Below are 25267 nucleotides of genomic sequence, written 5' to 3'. Positions count from 1 at the left end.
AAGGTTACAGCTTATGTTTTGACAGTGATTGAATAGTTAATAATTGGAATTGTTCGATTAACGCTTTAGATTACGAAACAAATACACTGCGATCTAACGCAGTGTCAGAATTATCACGTTCAACCAATCGCAGCCAGACTCGCCGATATTCGTTTGCCCTTCTCATTGCACGTAACTAATGAATCTGACACTGGTCTTTGGGCAGTGTATGCTTGCGCGCGTTATTCTTTATTGGTGCGTGTTCGTAGTGAGGGTGAACTATTTTTTTCAAATCTTATTTTATTCTGTTAAAATAACATATAATTATGTATTTATTATAGATACAGGGCTGAATTATGACGAGTGTCACTGTTGAAAATATGAAAAGAATTATATTTTTTCAATTATCGTTACACGAAACAAATGCACTGCGATCTAACGCAGTGTGAGAATTATCGCACCAATTGCAGCTAGGCTCGCCGATATTCCTTTACTCTTGACACTGCTCGTTTGGGCAGAGTATTATCTCGTCGCGAGAAAAAATTGATGCAGCGGTCCAGTACCTTGAAAATAAAATACATGTTGGCTTATCTGCAGCCTCCTCTGCCCACATCCCAGTCCAAGAAAACCTACTTCCGGAAGACATCCGCACTTTAATCCGCAATAAAAATAAGATCAGGCGCCGCTATCACACCACACTCTCTCCTCAAGATCGCCAGGAGCTAAATAGAGCGACGAATTTAATTCACTACGCATTGAAAGATTACAGAAACCAAGAGTGGGGAAAAAAAATGTGTTCCCTTGAAGCGGAAGACAACTCCATATGGAAAATGACTAAGGCTCTCCGAACGAACCGCTCTGCCATACAGCCATTTCATGGAGAAAGAGGTATTGTCTATAGAGACGATGAAAAATCTGAAGCCTTTGCAGACGCCCAACAACTTCAATGTAGCCCAAATTATGCACATGCAGACTTACTTTTCATAGAAAGAATACGCAGACATGTCCGAAATGCACTACGCCAGCCCTGCAGCCGTGAAAATATCTGCAATACTTCGCCTAGAGAAGTCTACTCCATAATAAGAAAAATTAACAACAAAAAAGCCCCAGGACCAGACGAAATTACAAACAAAACCATCAAGGCGCTCCCGCATAAGGCAATTATGCACCTCGTTGCCATTATTAATGCAATACTCCGTTTTAGTTACTTTCGCACTCGATGGCAACACGCAGACATTATTCTCATCCACAAACCAGGTAAGGCGCCACAATTCCCGCAAAACTACAGACCAATCAGCCTTTTATCATGCCTGGGAAAGATAGCGGAAAAAGTCATTCTAAACAGACTGCAAGCTGAAGTGGACAAAAACAACCTGATCCCGGGTGAACAATTTGGCTTCCGTGCTGACCATAACACTACCCAACAGGTCCACAGAATTCATTACAACTGGTTTCAACTGGGGACAACACACAGGAGCTATCTTTCTCGACGTTGAAAAAGCCTTTGATAAAGTGTGGCACAAAGGCCTTGTATATAAACTACTTACAGCTAACATACCTCTCTATCTTACCAAACTTATAGACTCCTTCCTAAAAGACCGAAAATTCCAGGTGATGCTGCGCGGACTCAGATCCTCACCGAGAAGAATCACCGCGGGCGTCCCCCAAGGATCACTACTTTCGCCACTACTATTTAACATCTTCGTCGCAGATATCCCAATCGCAGCATCAACCACCATTGCTAGCTATGCGGACGATATGGCGATTGTGAGCAGATCTCTCAGACCACACTTAGCCACGCAGCGTCTACAAAACGCAGCAACCAGCCTGGAAGACTGGTTCAGGAAATGGAGAGTAGAAGTCAATGCAGAGAAAAGTACTGCTATCCTCTTCACAAGACGAAAAGCAACACACCACGGAGTAATCAAACTTTTTAACACAGAAATCCCATGGAAAACCAAAACCAAGTATCTAGGCATACAACTGGATAACCGACTCAGCTTCAACCCTCACATTACTTATGCTTGTAATAAAGCCAACACAGCAATCAGCCAACTCTACTTCCTCATCAACCGAAGAAGCAAAATGAATATTAACAACAAACTTAAGATCTATAAAACAATCATCAGATCCACTTTCATATACGGATCGCCGGCTTGGGGACACACTGCCCCCCAGCAACATCAAGAAGCTGCAGGTCATCCAAAACAAGTGCCTTCGTATGATATTTGATGCTCCGTGGTTTGTCAGGAATGCTTTCCTCCACCGAGATGCTGACATTCCGGATGTTCCGACGTATCTCCGTTACATTGCAACTGCATTTTTCACCAAAGCAGCAATTCACCCAAACCAACTCATTAGAGAGTCATCTAACTACGATGAAAACGACAGGTGGAAGCACAAGCGCCCGAAAGCGGCTCTGCTCATCGGTACATGCGCTCCCACACAGCCCTAAATTGGGCGAGCCAGGTGCTCAATAATCTCTTAATAATTTAAATCAACTTCCTAGCGATGAAGGGATTATAATCCACGGGATTCAGATCCATCTAGCCACAGAAGTTAACAGTTGGGCAGAGTATCGATGCTTGCGTTATTTCTGTGAGATATGAAACTTTTATTATTGGTGTTGGTAAGTGGTGAGGGGGAAATATTTTTAATAAAGCAATTTTTAACATGTAAATTTATTTATTAATAAATTGGTTAGTGATTAGGAAAAAAAGAATTTTTTAAAATTTTATTTTGTATATGCAGCACCCCCACTTAAAATATTCACCGGCCGCCACTGGTAATATGTCTATCATAATGATGAAACTGCAGTCCAGGAGAAGGATGAGATTGTGTCAATTTAGGTGTGATACTAGAGTGAGTTGAAGAAGTTCAAGGGACTTCTTACGAATGTGGCAAAGACAATGCAAAGAATAACTGCTATGTTGAGAAGGCTCCTGGAGAGCAGGTATAAAGACGTCATTGCACCTCTTTGATATAATACACAGATCTAGTATCCTGGATTTCGCGATTTGCAAATAGTAGAAAATGAACTATCTGTTTACTAAGATGATATCAAGACCACAATAATGAATACGAGAACAGATTAAAGGACTACAGATCGCATTTTGGGGTGGAAACAGGGAGATAGTGATAGACATAAGTTGAAATGAATTTATAAGTTGAATGTAGAGATCTTTCAGTACATAACAGGATGGGAAAAACAAGGAATCGTTAGCACGTCAAGAATGCGGTTAGCACGGGAATGCAGAACCACTATTTTTTCTCACGAGTGGTTGTTAAGTGGTATATGTTAGAAGGAAAAGTTGTAAATGAACCGATGATGGATGACTTTAAAGAGAATTCTGATAATAATGCGATTTATGTTAATTATGGCCGAAGCAGCTAAAGCCAGGTAGGCTGTGTAGTACGTCTGTTAATTATGTGTTCTTCAGTAGGGAAATCCAAGAATCTTGGAGTCAAAATCTGTCACCTCCATGTGAAACTACTTAACTCGTCTTCAAGTAGTAGGATTGTGTCAATTCTTCATGACCTAGACGGATTCAACCATGTCTTTCAAACCCTGGAGACACTGAAGTAAGATAAGTATAGTACATGATAGAATTGACTTCAGCGATGCGTCCTTGGACTTCACGGAAATACTGTACGCTCACAGATGCGAGACTCTTCAACATTTTTGTTCATGTCAGAAGAAGGAGAATCCATTCCGATAATAGGGTAATCAATCCATATTGTGGGATGATTTGTTTATTATTACACGTAGGAAAATTAACTTTTCTTTTATGAACATTAAAGTTTTTAAAGTGGTAACTATTTTGTTTGGAACAGTTGGAAAATTTTACGTTTATGCACATGATTTCGCATGTTGGTAACGAATTCGTGCATCGCCTTATTCCTTTCTCCCCTTCAACAAGAATTGACTATTCTTGGCAGATTGCGATGTGGGTCTCGGATCTGTGGTCGGACAGTATCTACTTAATAATTTGTATTATTAAAATACAATGTAACATCTCGGTTTATACAAAGTTGTAGTTTATGCGAAGTAGATATCGTTTCCCTACTGCAGGATAGGTTTCTACATAAACATATTGTTTATTACAAAATCCGTTTAATGTGTGTTACAAAATATGTTTCTGATCCGCGAGAAGTAAATCGTGTTCTTTTGTATAATTAATGCAAAGCTTGATACAATCTTACTAATTGTTCACTATCAACGCGACATTAATAGGCCAGTTCTGCAAATTAATGTGTAACAGACATATTCCTAAATGTTTATCTTTAAAAGCTGAAGATTTTAAAGGAGCATATGGATTGTGTTGAATAATTCGAAGAGTTTATTATGATGGGTGTTTCTACCAAAGCAGTCGTAGCACCAGAAGAGCTAGTAACTACTAAGCCACATGATTTTATTTATTATTTTATTATTATTATTATTACTAAGGAAGTAAAATTATTACGAAGGGAAGGAAATGAGAGCGAAGAAACACACTTGTCTTCTTTAAAAAAAAAAATGTTTAAAAACGCACGAAATGCATTGAACATAACGTTCTAGAGTGCAGTAATTGATAGCGAAACAGTTGTTGCATTCGGCAATATCTATGCTGTTGTTAAAATGACTAATTCAAAACTGCATATTGAATTCTTTCTTTAAAGTACATTAATTTATTAACGATCTAATTAGTTTTCATGTTACCTGTAATTAAGGTTGCTTTTGCTTTTACTGCAGTAGCTTTATGTGATACTACAGTAATTATATATTTGCATTTCGGTTATTATTATTTTGATGGTTTTCTTATGAATAAAAGCAAACTGGCATATCATTCGTATTAATTAAGTTGAATTAAGCTCAAGTTAAAACTAGATATACGTGCGAAAAAAGTGTGAAGTTTAAATTTTTGGCAGACTTTGTTATTACAAACACGGAAAATCTAGGTTCCTTGAATTTCGTATTAAAGAAAATGTATCATGTTAGACGTAGACAATGATCATCGCCCAGTAAGGGTGACCACCCAGCAAAAATATTTAGTACCAACTTATTATTACTATTACTATTATTATGGGCGACTCCAGGGAGTCCTTAGACTCATCGAGGGAGGCTCTAAACATCATGTCCACACAACTATACAACATTCTCACAGTATCTATCATACCTTGCCTTGAACTCACTCACCGTCATAGCACCCACAACAGACTCTGGCAGCATATTCCACTCATTCACCACTCTAAAAGTAAAGAACCCAGCTCTAACACCCCTGCTAACCACACTCTTGCCCAGCTTCCATAGGTGTCCCCCTAGTTCTCCCACCACCAGTCCTGATCTCAAAAATATCCTCTGAATTAATCCTATAGAAATCCTTTAGCAATTTGAATGTCTCAATCATATCTCCCCTTTTCCGCCTATCAACTAATTTCTGCAACGTACAAATCTTCAACCTGTTCTCATATGGTTCATTCCATAGACCTGCTATCATCTTAGTCACTTGCCTCTGGATCCTCTCCACCTCCTCCCCATCAAGAAGGAACCTACGTGACCAAATCTATGCACAGTAGTCGAGATGAGATCTTATCACGGCTCAGTACAGAGGTACAATAACTTGCTTGTCTCTGCTCGTCAAGGTATTTTTCAATAACCAAGTGAGTTTATGAGCTGATTTAGCTACTTTTGCAATGTTCCTCCTAAACTTCATGTTCCTATCCACCGATACTCTCAAGTCCCTGGCCTCATCAATCTCCTGGAGTACAGTTCCACCAATGTGGTATACTGCTGCTAATCTTTTCACCCCAAAATTCATAACCGTACATTTTGTCACATTAAATTGACATCCATTCTCCTTAGCCCAGAACTCCAGTCTATCCAAGTCGTCCTGCAAGATTTTGACATCTTCTGCACTCACTATTGCCCAACCCAACTTTGCATCATCAATGAACAAATGAAACGTTCCTCTTAGATCCTTCCCTATATCATTAATGAACAAATTAAAAAGCAGTGGTCCAAGAACAGAACCCTGCAGCACACCACTAGTTACAGGCCGTCTTTTGCACTCTACTCCTGAATAAACTACTCTTTGATATCTCCCCATCAACCCCACCTATCCATCTCACCAACCCTATATCCATTCCCATATGTTGTAGTAGTTTACGGATTAGAATTCCATGTGGTATCTTGTCAAATGCCTTAGCCAGGTCCAGCAGAGTCACTGTAAACCCATTACCCTTATCCAGTTCAGCCGTCACTGTGTTATAAAACTTGAGCAAGTTACTGAGACATGATCTACCCTTCACAAAGCCATGCTGTTCCCCATAGAGTATCTCATTTTCATCAATCCATTCCTGTATTTTTCCCTTGACTACTTTCTTTAAGACCTTGACAACGACTCCTGATATGCTGATCGGTCGGTAATTTGCAACCGTAGTCTTGGATCCTCCTTTATGCAGTGGAACTAATTTTCCCTCTTTCCATACCTACCTTTGGGACTAAACCAGACCCAAGATTCAGATTAAACAACTTGGCCAAGGGCACTGATAATTCTTTAGCTGCTTCCCGCAAGACCCGTGCCGGTATACCATCCAATCCCACAGATGTATTCACATTAAGGTTCTGTAATAGACTATTCACCTCCACTTCATTCATCACAATTCCCGTATAAACTAATGGTTCCTTCATTTTTTTAATGTCACCACCTGGATGGTATACTTTTGCAAAGTGTTCGCTCAGTAACTCCACTATATCAACTGATTCAGTGACTTCCTTACCATCGTCATTCCTTAAAATCATTTGGCCATGTACAGTTTTTTTTTTGCTTGCAGCATATTGAAAGAAATGTTTGGGATTCTCTTTAGCTTGCATAGCTAGTTTCCTTTCATAATCCGCTTTTGCTTTTTTTACCACACTCGTTACCCTTCTGGCCTGCACTTTATACCATTCATGTGCCTGCAGGTCACCTCTTTCTTTAAATTCCCTCCACAGTTGTTTATTTTTTTGCAGCTCAAGCTTAATGGTGTTATTGATCCATTTAACCCCTACTTGTTTTACTATTCGGACCCTAGGTATACAGTCAGCCATAACCTTCTGTAAATGCTCCTTGATCACTTCCCATGCTCTATCGACGTCCAGCCCTTGCAGTTGTACATGCCATGGCACTGATCCACACAATCTCCTAAGCTTGTCATACTTGCCAGCACGGTAATTCCACATATACCCTGTCTTAATTGAAAATTCCACACCTTTAGCCATCTCCCAGGTCAAGACCTTATGATCACTCTCACCAATAGGTGGCAACATGGTCATATGCATTACAATCAAATTCTCAGATGCTATTACCAGGTCAAGCACTCTCACACCCCTAGTATTTTCAGTTACATGCTGTCTCAGATAGTTATCCCTTAATAATTGAATAAAATCCATTTCCTTCCTCACATGTGTCTTCTCCTCCTTCCAATCAATGTTACCATAGTTGAAATCCCCCATGATAATTAGCCTCCTTCCGCTCATTTCATCAATTTGTTTATGCATACTATTTCCACCATCTATTCCATCACCTGGTCTATGGCAGCACCCAACTGTATATTTTGTTCTGCCAGTCTCAATCTCATACCGCCTATTTTCACTATCCTGCGATACAACTTCAATTCTCCTTGGCTTTCTTCATCAGCTATCATCAACAACACCCCTCCACCCATTTTATTCTCTCTATCCCACTAACAATATCATCTTCCGTCAGCCATGTTTCACTAATGCCAATAACCTGTGGCCAGGAAAACCAATCAAGGCCAAAAATTCTTCCTTCTTGTTCCTAATACTCCTGGCATTAGTATACATGAAATGCAGTGGTCCCTTTGTCCCACCCCTATCTTGATGCGTTATTCTAACTATCCCATTTCGATTTTTTGTCCTTAGTACTGGCTCGGGTACATTATATACATTGTTACACTCAACTGTCTCAATGATGTCCGCATATCCACTCTCCCCCCCCCTCCTTAGTAGTTCTAGTTTCCCTGGTTCTGCACATCCATTTTCACTTCATTCAGTAACACTTTTTCCAGTCTCCGCACACCAAATCCATTCAAATACAGGCCATCCATCTTGTATAAATCCTTTCGCTCATCAAACTCATTCCACACCACACCGTCTGCATAACCTGTGCATAATGTCATTTATGCAGATAAAAGGTACTAAATCTGAAAAAAAAAAGTACTAAGTTTTTATTTGCTTTCGTTTCACTCTATTTAGAGCACTTTACGATATTACTACCTTATTATCGTAGTGAACTCAATGTAAAATTGCTAAATTAATACATTTACGCCAAATATGAAAAGAAAAAAAAAGTCAAACTCACCTTACTGTAGTCATCTATGAGTCCAAGAGCTGCAGTTCAGTCATCATAACAGAAGTCCCAAATGTAACTCTAGCACTTAATATATGTATTAATTTACCATATAATTTTTAGTGTATAAAATAATGTAACATTAAATTTTCAGTTATTTAATATGCTATTTACATATATACATGGGGTCTCACTCACAAGAAAAACACTGGAAGTATTTATTCATTATTTTTATCAGATTTTGCTAAATTAATTAACTCTTCAGAAATAGTAAAATCTGTAGCTGATGAATGTTCCAATTTTTATTTTGTCAAAAAGAGTCCATTCATCACGAGAGTTTGTAGTTGATTTCTTATTTTATTCTTATTTATTGTCACTGCTGAAAATATTCTTTCAGTTGCTGCTGATGAATGAGGGAGGCACAGTACAGCTTTAACTAATGTTGTTAAATTAGGAAACATTTGTTCTCCTACAGCATTTTCATTTCAAAAACCAAAAAACCATGAATTCTTGACCTTTTTCAATGCTTCTACAGTCTTCAATAGTTTCTATTCTCTATCAAGCTCTTCATAACATCCCTAGATATACATTTTCTATGTCAAAAAACTGACCATTGTCAGCTGGATTTATCTTTTCAATGGGGGTCGAATTTACGCTGTGCATCAATAAAAGGTGGTTACTCATAGTAAAATATTTAATTCTTCCACTTGTTTTCATTGTTGTAATGATCCTATAACGCACGAGAAGTGTTTGAATAGCGAAGAATATATTTTCATTGGCTACTGCCAGTCAGATTGCATGAGTATTGGGGTGGGGTGGGGGGGTGAAGAGAAGTTTAGCGAACAGTGAGAGGGGGGGAAGAGAAATCATGCTTGTGTCACTGAATGTGACACATGGGGAGATGGGAGAAGAGAAAAATATAAACTCATATGTCTAACGCTCATGTTGTTGTTATTATTATACGGAAGGTAGAAAGTACTAGATCTGTTGGTGAACGTACTAGAACACTAAAAATTTATTAAAAGTACTAGCTCTCAGTGGTGCATCCAGAGGGGGGGAGGGACAATGGGTCCTTCCTCCCAAAGAAAAAGGGGGGAAAAAAACACTAGAAAAGTTTCCAAAAATCTTTTCCTAATTAAAATTCATTTTTTTAAAATTTATGTGTCATATCTTCTATTTCCGATGCTCAGTCATAGGTCATATGCGATCATTTCAGATGCTCAGTCATAGGTCGTATGCGATGTGTAGTGTGTATTTTCAAATCGTCTACTCAAGTCGGGCTCTCCCCAACATTAAATCCTGAGTGCGCTACTGCTAGATCTAGTACAAAAGTACTAGTGGTGATCACCCTGCGCCCAGTGTAAGATTGTCATTCTGCTTATCGGAGAATAAAGTGACGTGAAAATAACCATTTAGTGTCTAGAGCAGGGTTTCTCAAACTGTGTTCTGCGAGAAGTTCTGGAATTTGTCATTTTAGTTTTCTAAGCATTTTTCATAAATAAATATTTTATAGTAGAAATATTCTGAGGAGAATAACACTCGCGAATATGCCGAAAAGCTCAAACCCAGAACCCATAATAACATCTGTGTATCGTTAATTTTCACATATCGAAACATTTCAACATTTGGGAAAGCGAATAATGCTGTTTATGACGGGTCATAAAAATTGCCTGCAAGCGGATTATAACAACGGTGGCATATCCTCTGTTCTCAAAACTGAAGGAAATGACATCTGTGTAGCAAATGTCAGTGACCAAGCAGCATATTTTTAAACATGGAAATATTCATGAATTATCGTTAATTTTCATACATCAAAATCTTTCAACAATTGGGAGAGAGAATACCGCCGTTTATGACCGATAATAAAAAATTGCCTGCAAGCCGATTACAACAATGGACGGAGTGTTCTCAAAACTGAACGAAATAACATCGGTGTTGCAAATGTCAGTGACCAATCATCAAGGAAGTATAAAGAAACTATTTCCACTGAAATTGAAGATCAACGTTCTCAGATCTGGATCTGGTTCTCGGATCTAGTAATACTGAATACTTTCGAGGAAAATATAATACGAGGAAAAGCCACGTGGGTGAGGAAATGAAATTATGCAGCTTCCAAAAAATAATTACCTAAGGCTGCATGTAATAGAAAGTATCAGGGGATTGAGCATGCTGTATCTTGGGATTTGTCTGTAGCTAAGATGGATATATTGCTACCAGTTGATGAGAGCAATCATTCAGTTAAGAGGAGATGTGTGGAACTAATTACAGAGTTGGCCCATCCATCTGTTCACTGGGCATCAACAGATGCTGTATTGTTACCCAGATGCTTGGTGATGTGCCATGTGATCTTGTTGTATACTTTTCTGGAGAAAAGTTTCCAAAAATCTTTTCCTAATTAAAATTCATTTTTTTAAAATTTATGTGTCATATCTTCTATTTCCGATGCTCAGTCATAGGTCATATGCGATCATTTCAGATGCTCAGTCATAGGTCGTATGCGATGTGTAGTGTGTATTTTCAAATCGTCTACTCAAGTCGGGCTCTCCCCAACATTAAATCCTGAGTGCGCTACTGCTAGATCTAGTACAAAAGTACTAGTGGTGATCACCCTGCGCCCAGTGTAAGATTGTCATTCTGCTTATCGGAGAATAAAGTGACGTGAAAATAACCATTTAGTGTCTAGAGCAGGGTTTCTCAAACTGTGTTCTGCGAGAAGTTCTGGAATTTGTCATTTTAGTTTTCTAAGCATTTTTCATAAATAAATATTTTATAGTAGAAATATTCTGAGGAGAATAACACTCGCGAATATGCCGAAAAGCTCAAACCCAGAACCCATAATAACATCTGTGTATCGTTAATTTTCACATATCGAAACATTTCAACATTTGGGAAAGCGAATAATGCTGTTTATGACGGGTCATAAAAATTGCCTGCAAGCGGATTATAACAACGGTGGCATATCCTCTGTTCTCAAAACTGAAGGAAATGACATCTGTGTAGCAAATGTCAGTGACCAAGCAGCATATTTTTAAACATGGAAATATTCATGAATTATCGTTAATTTTCATACATCAAAATCTTTCAACAATTGGGAGAGAGAATACCGCCGTTTATGACCGATAATAAAAAATTGCCTGCAAGCCGATTACAACAATGGACGGAGTGTTCTCAAAACTGAACGAAATAACATCGGTGTTGCAAATGTCAGTGACCAATCATCAAGGAAGTATAAAGAAACTATTTCCACTGAAATTGAAGATCAACGTTCTCAGATCTGGATCTGGTTCTCGGATCTAGTAATACTGAATACTTTCGAGGAAAATATAATACGAGGAAAAGCCACGTGGGTGAGGAAATGAAATTATGCAGCTTCCAAAAAATAATTACCTAAGGCTGCATGTAATAGAAAGTATCAGGGGATTGAGCATGCTGTATCTTGGGATTTGTCTGTAGCTAAGATGGATATATTGCTACCAGTTGATGAGAGCAATCATTCAGTTAAGAGGAGATGTGTGGAACTAATTACAGAGTTGGCCCATCCATCTGTTCACTGGGCATCAACAGATGCTGTATTGTTACCCAGATGCTTGGTGATGTGCCATGTGATCTTGTTGTATACTTTTCTGGAGACTTCAACTCTCTGAAGATCAGTCACTCCAGACAAGTCATCCATCCATATCATTTATGGTATACCCCTTCCTCTTTTTCTAGGAGCTTTATCTTCTATTACTGTTCTGAGAAGTCCTCCTTCCATCCTTTCCATCCTTTCAATGTATCCAAAGTATGTTAACTTTCTTCTGTCAGTATCCTTAAGGAGCCTTAAAGTTCTACTGATTCTTTCTAGCACCCATGCATTTGTCCACTTTTCAGTATATTATATCCTCAATAGCCTTCTGTAACACCACATTTCAAAAGCAGCTATCCTTTTCCTATCAGACTTCTTTAGGTTCCAAGTCTCTTATACATAAGTTGCTGTTGGAAAAACAGCTGCATCTAAAATCCCCAACTTTGTTCCCATAGAGATGGATCCATCCTTCCAGATAAGTCTCTGACTGTTGTTTTAGCCATTCCTAATCTTCTTCTGACATCTTCTGAACAACAATTCTTAACTCATAGTGAGGGCAGCCTGGTTGGCCGAGTGGTTAGCGTATCTGCTCTCCAGCCAAAAGGCTGCGGGTTCGAATCCCACGATGGGCATGGGTGTTTGTGATTGTGTGTGAAAATAATAGTGTTGATGGGCAGTAGATGGAGCTGGTGTTGATGATGATAGTTGCAGTTCGTTGTAGTTGGCGGATTAAGTGGTGGAGACGGAGAGTTGAAGAGTAGGTGCCCTCCCTCGATGAGTCTTTGGACCCTGGAGGTGTCGTGTAATAATAATAAAATGTGATAATAGACAAACCATAAATTCTAAGTCATACATTGCTAACTTGAATAAATTCAAGGACTTTAGAGAAAGTCAAACAAGAAAAAGATATGGAAGATGTCTTGTATGACAATATAACACAATATAATAGACTTAGTTTATAAATAAGAAATGTAGTTTTAAAACTACACGGGGCTCTTTGTCCCATCCACTGTAAATTCCAGAACTCAGTTTTATAGATTTCTATCTTTTTCACTAAAATGAAAGGTGTCATTCATAGGTGAGTGTGTATTAATGAAGATGAGGCTGTTTACTCTAGAGACCAAAAAATAGCTACCATTAACCATCTTACCGGCTATTATGGATCAATTACGCATCCTCATATGCTTTGTATCCATCATATATTTCAATGTAATATCAATAATATTAAAATTTTAATATGCACTTCGCATCCATGATAACAACCTTGACATCTATAGACATCTTGGCTGGTAGCGTGGTTAAAGAATACTAATCCTTATACCCAAGTGGTATAAAGCTATAGAAAAAGGATAAAGGAATCTAGAAAAATAAATGTCCTCACACCAATTTTCAGTTTGCTTCTGTAAATTTTGCTAATCTAGATTTTTTTAAAGTAATCTTTATGGATAAATTGACATCTATATCATGAACCCGATATAATCCAGAACTATAATCTACTTCTTTTTTTTTTTTTTTTTTGTAGGTAAAGTCTGTGGCTGACTATGGTATCCAGAAAGCATCTTCTATTCTTCCTGCTTCATATAACCACCTTTTGACAACATCAATAGAGAGTGCTCTCAACTTGACAGAAAAGTATATTGATCACTACCTCCCACCTATTAATGAAGATGAAAATGAAGATGAAGTTGAAGAGGGTATGTTAAAATATATGCCTTATCATTAAAAAGGCAAAAATTTGTTTTAATAATGAAAATGAGTTTCTGTATCTAAGAGAGAAATATTATTATATGGTAATGTTTTGTATTTAAATATCCTCAAAAGGCCATCTGACTGCTTAATCACAGAAATTATCTTTAAACAGGATTTTGCAATAATTGGACTGTGTAGCTATGCAAATAAAAATTCATTCACCTATTAAACTCTAAAGAGATGTTATGAGAAATACTAGTAAAACTCTTTGATGGTGTGTCACGAATACTTCACTCCTAAGGTTTTGCTAAACAACAGTTTATTACAAATATTCTGTACTTCTTTTTTTTACATGACTCTCACCTACAAAGGATTGTAAGCTTGTTTTACATTAGTAAAAATGAAAGGCTAAAGGTTTCTTTTTATTATTTTTTATACTTTATTTATTTTTTATGTAATCAGGCAACCCAGCTTTAAAGGTCAAACATGGAATTTTTTCAAACCACTTCAGACCTCTAATAAATGGAATGATAGTTTCATACCAGACAATGAATTCATCTCTTACCTAGATATCACAAACATCCATGCCTGTGATGAGATTCCAACCCACAAACTTTTGGTTGAAGATGTTATCCCCTCTAAGTTGCTGTCCAATAAGCCAGCCTAGCTGGCTGATTGGATAGCAGCTTAGACACTTAGTTAACAACACCAAACAAGTAAATAGAGTATCTCTGTATGTATTCCAAAACAACATCATTAGTAATCTTTTTGTATACTAACTGAGATTTACAGTAAATTTTCCTAAATTCGTAAGACTATATTTATTAAAAAAAAATTATAAATTGCAAATCCTGCAAGTTAGTGCAATCATAACTATCAACATGTGACAGTCTTACTTTTTATTCTTCATATGAGGAGATTCTTTCCTTGATTAGTTGTTCTTGTTATCCTTTCTTCCTTGTGAAGACCAAAGTACTGTGCTTCATCACAGCTAGTAGTACTGTGTTAGTAAATCAGAATTGTCTGATGACCAGTCTGGACTCCACTACCAAAAGATGGCAGTGCAATGATTTCCTCATTGACCTCAGAAGAATAAGCAATAGACAGTGACTTATTTCTCACCACGCACAAGAGAACTGCTTTGAGAGGGACAAATGAGTTCATATGAAGGAAGAGAGTTAGTGAGAAATACTCTTCTGAAAAGTCGTGGTTCATTGACTGCTTGAGCTCACCATCAATGAAAGCATGAAGAATGAAGACTGGCTGCTCCCCATCTTCAAAGAATAAGTTAGGGCTAAAGGAGCTTCACTAACTCCCTTTGTGGAATAAAAGACATTTGAGAATTTATTTACTTTATTTTTTTAATGTGATTTACTTAATTTTTTTATTATTAACATTTATTTCAAAATTTTATCTTGCATTATACTTCTAAACAGCATGTAGATAGGTTTTGAAATGCTACCTCCTTCAGCCTTCTTTAATAGTATGTTGTAAGTTTCTTCAGCAACATAGCTAGTTAATTTGCCATCCAGGACAACTGACTGTTGCAATTTTTCCTCTACCATCCTACTAATTGTTTCCACATATTCCACCACTGAATTTTCTTCATACAAAAGTGCTCCAAAAAGTTTACTTTGCAGTTTGCTCTGAACTATCTATTATGAAGCTTCTGACATTGTACTCTAAAATTCTTGACTAAATTCCATTTAATCTAAATAATCCCTACCATGGTGCCCTATTCTGATGAATCGGTTCTGGAGTCACCTAGACATACCTCCCCCCCCCACCTTTTGTTGTGTTACTAGCAGCGACGGCTCGTGCATAGGCACTGCAGAACTGCAGCACCCCCAATTTTTCTCGATATATAAATATATTTATTAATTTTTTTATATTTGCTTGTAATATTTAATTTTATCATCAACAATCCTATATACAATTCTCTTATTTTGTATAAAAAATAATAAAAATCCATCTTGTAGCACTTAAGAGGGTGAAGGACGCTATAAGCACTGTGTTTACCACAGTGTCATATTGCTACGTGCGCAAGGATATGCACGTCATAGTGAGATGCAAGCTATTAGCATAATGCGGCACTGTCCGTCATGCAGTTCAACTGTTGTTTATATGCAGTTTGCGCCAGTAGTAGTGTGTTCATAGTGCTTATTGTGTTTACTCTGTCTCTTTAAATATTTGGATATTACAATTAAAGGATTTAATTGTAATGTCCAAAAATTGTAAATCCATTCTTTTAATTTAATTAAAGGAATGAATTTTATTTTTAAATAATTTTGAATTATACTAAACTGTATAATTTTATCAATAATAAACAATATTTTTTCATGTTTAATTTTTTTTTAAATTTTTACCATAATTTTGATATTTTATCCAAACACATATACACTGTACTTACAGTGTGTATGTAAATTTTGAAAGTTGCAGCATCCCTACGATTTCAAGTCATGAGCAGCCACTGGTTACTAGTTACTTTTCTGCCATGGAGCCAAAGGAGCAGATCATCACAGCAATCCTCAGAAGCCCATTCTTTCACTATCAGCTTTCTAATTACTTTTTTTTTTTTGGGTGCCAAAAATTATTCTTTTTTTGTAGTCCCCACCTCATATGTGTGTGTGTGTGGTGTCTCTTCATCCATGGTATATTCTAACTTGATTTCAAAACCATTCAGTAATAGAAATTCACTTTAGCCTTCACTTTTTTGCACATCTTTTTGAAACCTTGAACTGTTATTGATTTTATCTGAATTTTTTTTTTTTGTTCTATCTTGGCCAGGAATATTCTCTCCCTTTCTATATCTACAGGTTAAACTGTTCTTTATTATCCAAGTCATTATAGTTGGTATATATCTGGCTCTCTTGTGTTAAAGCAATAGTTTATATAATTTAGTATACTTGCAGCTCAGAGTTTATATATACCTTTGAAGCTTTTCTTGGAAGTTTGTTGCTGTCAAATGTTTTTTTTTTTTTGAAATAATTCCATGACTATTATAATTAAGTGTAGTATTATGAGTTCTCTCTTTTTTCTAATATCTGCTAAAATATGTGCATCAACAGCAATTAGTTTCTTCCATTTTTTCTCAGACCTCCAAAACTCATAGTTCTAAATTTTCATCTTGCTAATCCCCTCTGGTTTTTTTTGGAACCACATGCCTATGTATATATTTGTATGTTCATTTTTCATTTTTTAAAAACTTGTAAATTTCACATATTCAAATTATGTGTTTAATATTTTAATATTTCCTCTCTTTCATGGTTGAAATATTGGCTAGCACGCAGTTTTCTAAGGCTTGGTTGAAAATACATGTGGGACAGGTATAAGTGTAGTTTACCTTGGTTTCCAATTTTAAATGCAAAGTATACCCCTCCCACAACCGTATTATGAAAAGTTTGAAAGCTGAGTATCATGAGAAGTCTCCATTGTTGGGCCATGGAAAAGTCTGCAAATTACCTACAGTGAGTGAGTGAGTGAGAGAGAGAGAGAGAGAGAGAGAGAGAGATAGTGCAAATTAGCACTTTCAGTATGTCTAAGTTTTGTAATTTTTATTTCTTTATTCACCTGTTGATATAAAAATAGACAAAGCAATAATTTATGTACACATAGGTTTCTGTGGTTAAGCAGTTTTGTAGGAAATTTTCAGTATTGAGACCACATTATAATATAAATAAGGAGTTTATTAAAAATAAGCAATTAAAACTCAACAAGTTTCATATGTTGTAAGACTTACATCATCAGGAGTAGGTACATGAAAGTTTTACACAACAAAAGCCTATTAACAATTATTTACACATATTAGATGTTTTCGATAACTTCACAACTGTTAAATATAATTGATAAACCAGAATACAATCAATTATATTTAACAGTTGTGAAGTTATCAAAAACATCTTATATGTGTAAATAATTGTTAATAGGCTTTTGTTGTGTAAAACTTTCATGTACCACTACTCCTAACGATGTAAGTCTTATGTGTGGAACGTGTCAGGTTTTACTTGCTTATTTTTAATAAACTCCTTATTTATATTATAATGTGGTCTCAATTCCAAAAATTTCCCACAAAGCAATAATTTTATCAGAAAATATCTTGAATTAATGCTAATCATTTAATGCTCTTCAAGTTAATAGTGCATCTTAAAAGTTTTCCTCAATAATAGACAAAATAATAATAATAATAATAACAATAAAATAAAAATAAATGAAATTAAAAATATTCTGTGTTTATTGGATGTTTCTAACTTCCAGTAGGATTTGTTATCTGAACTGCAGAAGTGATTAATCATAACATTATTAGCTTTAGAAATGAATACCCTCATCCCCCAATCTGATTAAATTCCTTCCCCCCCACATTTCATTTGGTTTAAAATAATGTGCATTTATTATTTGTATACCAGTTAACGTACCAGTTGCACTGCAGAAATTTTTATTTTCAGAATCCGAAGATCATGAAACAGAGATAAAAGGAAATGAAGTGATGGAGCTTGTTGGTCATATATCTAATAAAATGAGAAACAGAATGTACAAACATGTTAGTACTCAGCTACACAATTTACAAAAATATAGTGAGGGATCCCTTACTAAAGTCAGTTTGTTGTTCGATTTGGTAAGTTGGCATTTAAAATTCTGATTTTGATTGGCTTTATGTGAGCATTAAAAGTTAGAATTTATTTAAATACCATCTTGTATACTACTAGTATGTTTAGTGTCTCTTTTATTCCAAACAAATTTATTCAAATAGCAAACCAGTTTTACTTCTGTTATCCATTTTCATATTTAATTTGCCACCTTCATTAAAAAGTTTTCCTATATAGCCAAAATGTTTTACTAGCTTGTATAGGTCACATTGATAATGCAGTTAACATTTTTCATGTTCCTGTATATATGAATAGTTTCAAGTATAAACAAAAGCAAGATAAACAAAAGATATAAGCAAGATAAACAAAAAAAATCTGCATAGCACGAAATACAAGATCTTCTGACTTAATATCCAACTTGCATCTTCTTGTGATGTGCTTTATTATTATTATTATTAACATGATCAGTCTCTTGACTCCATGGAGGTTGGATGTTAATAATAATAATAAAGCACATCACAAGAAGATGCAAGTTGGATATTAAGTCAGAAGATCTTGTATTTCATGCTATGCGGATTTCTTTTGTTTATCTTGCTTATATTATTATTATTATTATTAACATGATCAGTCTCTTGACTCCATGGAGGTTGGATGTTAATAATAATAATAATAATAATAATAATAATAAAGCACATCACAAGAAGATGCAAGTTGGATATTAAGTCAGAAGATCTTGTATTTCATGCTATGCGGATTTCTTTTGTTTATCTTGCTTTTGTTTATTCTTGAAACTATTCATATATACAGGAACATGAAAAATGTTAACTGCATTATCAATGTGACCTATACAAGCTAGTAAAACATTTTGGCTATATAGGAAAACTTTAATGAAGGTGGCAAATTAAATATGAAAATGGATAACAGAAGTAAAACTGGTTTGCTATTTGAATAAATTTGTTTGGAATAAAAGAGACTCTAAACATACTAGCAGTATACAAGGTACACACTATTCGACACAATGCTCATCCAACTGTGCCTTAAAATGATTCAATGTGTCTACATTCACACAGTGGTGTAGCTAGAGCTTTTGCCACCCGGGGCGGTCCCTAAGTTTGCCGCCCCTCTAATACACACCAAAAATACTACAAAAAGTCAAAACGATGTATAGGGAAATAAATTAAAAGACTGTTTATTTTTGAAGTAAAACTTTAATTTCAACATTCTACAATGTTATTTTTCTTGCTTTTATGTTAGCAAAATCGTCGATGACATTGGAAGTCTATTTCATAGTAATGTAGGTAATTCTTAATCAATTTGATTTAGAAAAACTCCTCTCACAACTAGCAACACTTACAGTAATTGTGAGGAAAATTTGCTGTAGTATTATAATAGTTGGAACTGAGTTCTCGAGACTGTATTTTAGAATTAACTGCAAAAGTTCAAAAATGTTCAAAAAGACGTCTGGGGCGGATGGCCCCCTCTAGCTATGACTCTGCATTCACAATACACTCAGGCAATGCATTCTGCCCACCAACTACTCTCCATGCAAAGAACCTGCTCTTCATTCCTTGCTCACACCCTCTTTATACAGTTTCCAGAGATGGCCTCTTGTTCTACCCCTCTCTCATTATATGAAAAATCTCTTCCATGTCAACCCGATAACAACCCCTGACTAGCTTATGTCTCAATCACATTCCTCCTCTTCCTCCCATTCATGAGGTTTTGCGATTTACATTCTCTTAATTTGTCCTCGTACTCCACATTCCAAAGACCACTGACCTTTGTGAATCTTCTCTGGACCCTTTCCAACATATTGTTGTCACCATGAAAACTAGGCAACCAAATCTGTGCACAATATGAGGCCTGATCAAGGCCTTATACAATGGCATCATACCTCTTTAGTTTTGCATGTCTGAGCCCTCTTCATCATTGCCATTATCCGATGTGATTGCTTCACAACTTGTGCAATGTGGCTCCTGAATTTCAGGTCCTTGTCAGGTCACTTTATTAATAGATATCCATCTAGATATATATATATATTTTTATTGAGGATAGGTTAACGATTTTGGATCTAGATCACTACTAGTATTGGTTTAATATGAAATATTCAGTATGATTATATTGTTCATCATAACATAGTATTTATAATTATAATGGTGGTGGTCTTGTACTCAGGTGATGAGCATCTACCACCAGGGATGTTGCCAGATTAGATCGTGCCCTGAGGCAAACAATTAAATATCACCCCTGTTGGATTATAAGACAAAAATATAAGAAAATCTCCAATTGCTATTTTGTTTTTATTAGAAGAGAAACACTAATGCAAAACAATTACATAATAATATTAATTAAATATTTGCTCTACAGGGATATTGCACAATAAAACTGTGTATAAGCTCTTCTAAATTTATATAATAGTTTATATATATAATATAATATAATATCGTATAATATAATAGATATAATAGCAATTAGAAGAAACACAAGTATAAACCACAGTGAAAATTATTTAATTGTAAATATTTCATCCTAAGTATCTTAGGACATCATCAGTACAGTATTTAAACAAAAATTAGGAATAACATACAGTTAGGGTGCATGATTACAATAGAATCTCATGAAAATGTGCATAACGTGCTAAAGTAGTACAAAAAAAAAAAAAAAAAAAAAACTTTAATTATTTAACACAGTTTAGTATGATAATTTCCCATACTTTAGGAATAGTAAGAACGTCGTTGCGGTTTAGATTTGGTCTGTGTAGTAGGGCTTCAGAACTTTCTTGGCATTATTAAATCACTAGTTTCCAGAGCACACAAATTCTGCTCCTCTGAAGAATCTTTAAACCAGGAATTAGAAGTTATCAAAAATACAGCCATCCTAAATGGATATAATCCCAAAACAACTCAAAAAATCATCAGTCACTTCTGCATACATCAAACCAGACAGGAAGAAGTGCATAGGATTCCCATACCTTACGTTAAAGGCATCTCAGAACGTCTTTCTAAAATTATGAAGAAATACAATTTTGCCACTACTTACAAACCTATCAACCAAATTTACAACTTATTACCTTCTCCTAAGGACAAATTCTCACCCTTGATGTTACCTGGTGTTTATGAGATTCCATGCTCATGCAAATTATCTTACTTTGGACAGGCAGGTAAGTCTGTTCAGAAACGCATCTCAGAACATCAAGACCACATTCGTCTTCTTAAACCGCAGAAATCTGGCCTCTCTCAACACAGAATTGAAAATCCAAACCATAGGATCCATTGGGAAAAGGCTAAACTTTTACATAGATCTATATTTAAACATGAACGTTTATACAAAGAAAGTTCTGAAGCCCTACTACACAGACCAAACCTAAACTGCAACATTGTTCTTACTATTCCTAAAGTATGGGAAATTATCATACAAAACTGTGTTAAATAATTAACGTTTTTTTTTTTTTTTTTTTTTTTCGTACTACTTTAGCACGTTATGCACGTTTTCATGAGATTCTATTGTAATCATGCGCCCTAACTGTATGTTATTCCTAATTTTTGTTTAAATACTGTACTGATGATGTCCTAAGATACTTAGGATGAAATATTTACAATTAAATAATTTTCACTGTGGTTTATACGTGTGTTTCTTCTAATTATGAACGCACCACAGGTTTTGTTATTTAAAAAAGATATAATAGCGTAGCAACGCCGCCTACCGCAATATGGCTGAACGAGTGCCCTTATTAAGCCGCACCGTGAGACAGGCTGCCTCAATGCTACACCCTGTCGACGGTACTGTCTACCACCTTCAGTTGAAAAGGTAGTAGATAGTTCATAAATTTTCTCTGTACCCTAGAAGTGATTTATATCACTTTCATCAAAATTCTTCTCAACTAAATGATATCATTTATGACCTGATTGCATTATGAAGGCACTCTACTTCTGATATTTCTTTATTAACAAAAATTTAAAGACATTAGAAATTTTTCTTCCAATTCATAAGTACAGACAAAACTTAAGTATTATTAAAAATTTAATGAAATGAATTAATTTAGTCAATGTCATACATGTTGCTACAAGGTTTTTGTGATGTCAGTCATACTCAGTGCATCTTGGAAGCTGAATGTACATACAGCCTACATTTGTAGGCATGCAACAACTATAAAGTTTCTTTCTTTATTAATGTACTAGTTTTACAAGTATCAACAAAATGCTTCCTTTTCTTGTGGAGTTTGCAGAGAAGGAGGAAATTGATCGAATGAGCAGTAATGCTTATTTGCTTACTATTTAAGTTGTATGATTAGTATATAATGTGATGCATCAGATTCTATTATGTATGCTGCCATTTCTCTTATAACTTCATGTCATTTCTCTTATAACTTCATTCCCCTATTTATCAATTGCATAATTGATAAATAGGGGAATAAATTCACCAAACTGCAAAATCACATTTGTTCATATGTGATTTTTTACAAGGTGACTGTGCTACCAAGTAACACCACTCAGTTGAAGGTAGTGACTCATGGAAGAATACATAAAACACACATCTCGGCTACTCTCTCTCTCTCTCTTTTTTTCTCTTTCTCCCCAGTATATCCACGTGTGTTGCTCTACAAGTGTGCATTGTGTTGTTCTTCCAAGTTTTGTACTTTTCTTGATAAGTGTTTAATACAGTCTCAAACATGGATAATCATGCTGATTATAATAATCCAAGTAGGGAACAAAAGAGAAAAAAAAAGGAAAGCCTTAAGTATTGAGTATAAGCTTGAAATAAAAAAAACATTTTGAAAGAAACGAGACATTGCACATAATCAGAGATAATGCTGCAAAAAAATTTTAAAAAATAAAAAAAAGCAAAAAAAATAATATTAAAATAAAAGATAAGCTGCGAAAAAAAATACAAGTACTGCAAAGTACTTGCAATTTTCATGTAGAATTTTTGCCTAAAGACATACAGTATTTACTGTAATCCTGTATTTTATTTATTTATTTTTTTTATGTTGTTCCCACCCACAAAAGGTTATTTGCAAACTAATAGTACATTTTGTATCATGAGTGAGCTAAGGATTTTTTGTTTTCTATTTTTATCAATTATATATATTTTTTATATAGTCTGGAAATCCTGCTCTAGAGACCAAACATGGAACTTTTTTTAAGCTACTTCATGCTTTCAGTTAGTGGGGGTGGTGTTCTCACACCAGGCATTGATTACATCTTACACCTAAAATAACAATCACAAACAATAGTCATGCTCACAGCATGATTCAAACCTGCAGCCTGTTAGTTGGAGAGTAGGTGTGTGTGTGTACAGGTTTTGAGTGTTCTGTCCCAACTCTATTTTTATTGTATGAAATGCAATAATGCAGGGATTTTTATGAAAACATATATCATATTACAGAAGAAATGACAGAGACTCTGTGTGTGTGTGTGTGTGTGTGTGTGTGTGTGTGTGTGTGTGTGTGTGTGTGTGTGTGTGTGTGTGTGTGTGTGTGTGTGTGTGTGTGTGTGTGAGTGAGTGAGTGAGTGAGTGAGTGAATGAATGAATGAATGAATATAATTATGATATATTAATATATCTATATAAGGACTTGGTGGATACAAGATTGCTGTTTTCTCCAATATTCTGATTAAGTCATCAATCACTCAGGAATGGAAAATAGGAAAAGCGTCTGTTTTATCATAATTATTTGATACCGTTTAAATAGATTTTGTGATTAATAAATGACTAAAAAAAATCCTCTGCAGGTTCCACTTGGCAAGATGAATTCATTTCTTACAAATCAGAAAATAGATAATATTATCCTGACAGCAAGGAAACAAGCTATGTGGTTTTGGGAAGAAATAACTAAAGAAGAGGAAGAACAACAGGAAGGAACAGACAAAGTGTGTATTATTCTTAAAACACTTATATTGAAATTCTAATCAAGTTTATTAAAACATAATTTTTAAATTTGTTAATTTTATAAATTGGACATTATTAATATAATGTTATTATTATCACATCAAAAGAATCACCCAAATCTTTGATCCTAAAACTCTTCTATTAGGTTAAAATTGAAATGGATGTGGTGTAATCCAAAAATCGGTGCTTATAATTAATAGTATTTTTTTCTTATTTGATACTAAATTGGAGGATCTTGAGGACTTGCAGAATCTTCTTGTGATGTCACTATCATTATCACATCTCCACAATTAAAAGAGATTTATTGTGGGAGAATGAAACCAACAATTAAAATATGTTTCAATATTGCATCTAATTGATTGAAGGTGCAATGTGAAAACACCTGGAAAAAAAAAAGTACCCTTATTCAAGTATCAGGGATGATCTCTCTCTCTCCCCCCTCTACTTTTCCTCTTCACTATTACTTCTCTTGACTGATCCCTGTCACTATCAATTTGGCTAATTTCTCTTACCAACTTATATGTATAATCATATTTTAATCTCAGTCTGTCCTGTTAGTTACAATTCCATAATCCTTATATTCTGTTTACTCATCATGAACCTTTTTCAGAGTTTGAGTTTCTTCACCTCTCTCTCTCTCAAAATCCAAATCTGTGCACGGTAGATGAGATCTGATTAGGGTCTTATACAATGGGATAGCTACTCTATTGTATGTACTTGCTGGCATATGTCCATGCTTCACAAACTCAGAAAAAAAATCCTCTCTGGTTTCCTCTGAATGTTAACTCCTTGTTCCACTGTTGTCTTCAATGTAATATCTTCTCTGTTTTCTGCAATATGGCTTCATCAAGTAAGTAGCCTTCTATCTTTGCATTTCAAAGTGCAATATATCACACTTAGTGAATAGATATTATTATTATTATGTTTTTTTTTTCATAACCTCCATGGAATCAGTGGACTCCATGTGGGAGGCAGACTCAACCAGCAACATGCCTATCATAATGAGTTTTGAAGTTATTTACATTACCCATTCACAATGCACTCTGGCAATGCATTCCACTCGCTAATAACTCTCCACATAAAAAATCTACTCCTCCCACCTTTCTTCACCACATCTGAAGTTGTATTCCTACTCATCTGACAATACTCCTAATTTACTTACCTCTAAAACTACTGATGAGCTGCATACAGCCCATCAGCAGTTTCTGCATTAGCTGTCACTGTTTTTACTT

General features: G+C 35.5%; 1 protein-coding gene across 1 annotated transcript in view; it reads left to right on the top strand.

Moving 5' to 3' along the window:
- The window catches only part of LOC150099788 (lipid storage droplets surface-binding protein 2-like), a 119454-nt gene that overhangs the window by 58388 nt on the left and 35799 nt on the right, over window positions 1-25267 (top strand). Inside the window, exons 5-7 of the mRNA XM_090403579.1 lie at window positions 13397-13568; window positions 18006-18175; window positions 23879-24016. Coding sequence (XP_090259705.1) covers window positions 13397-13568; window positions 18006-18175; window positions 23879-24016 — 480 coding nt within the window. The remainder of the gene's footprint in view (window positions 1-13396; window positions 13569-18005; window positions 18176-23878; window positions 24017-25267) is intronic.

The sequence above is a fragment of the Typopeltis vanoorti genome, chromosome 14 (assembly GCF_054136105.1).
Source record: "Typopeltis vanoorti isolate ZY-2024b chromosome 14, IOZ_Tvanoo_1.0, whole genome shotgun sequence".
NCBI lineage: Eukaryota > Metazoa > Arthropoda > Arachnida > Uropygi > Thelyphonidae > Typopeltis > Typopeltis vanoorti.
This window is presented reverse-complemented; position numbering and strand designations above follow the sequence as displayed.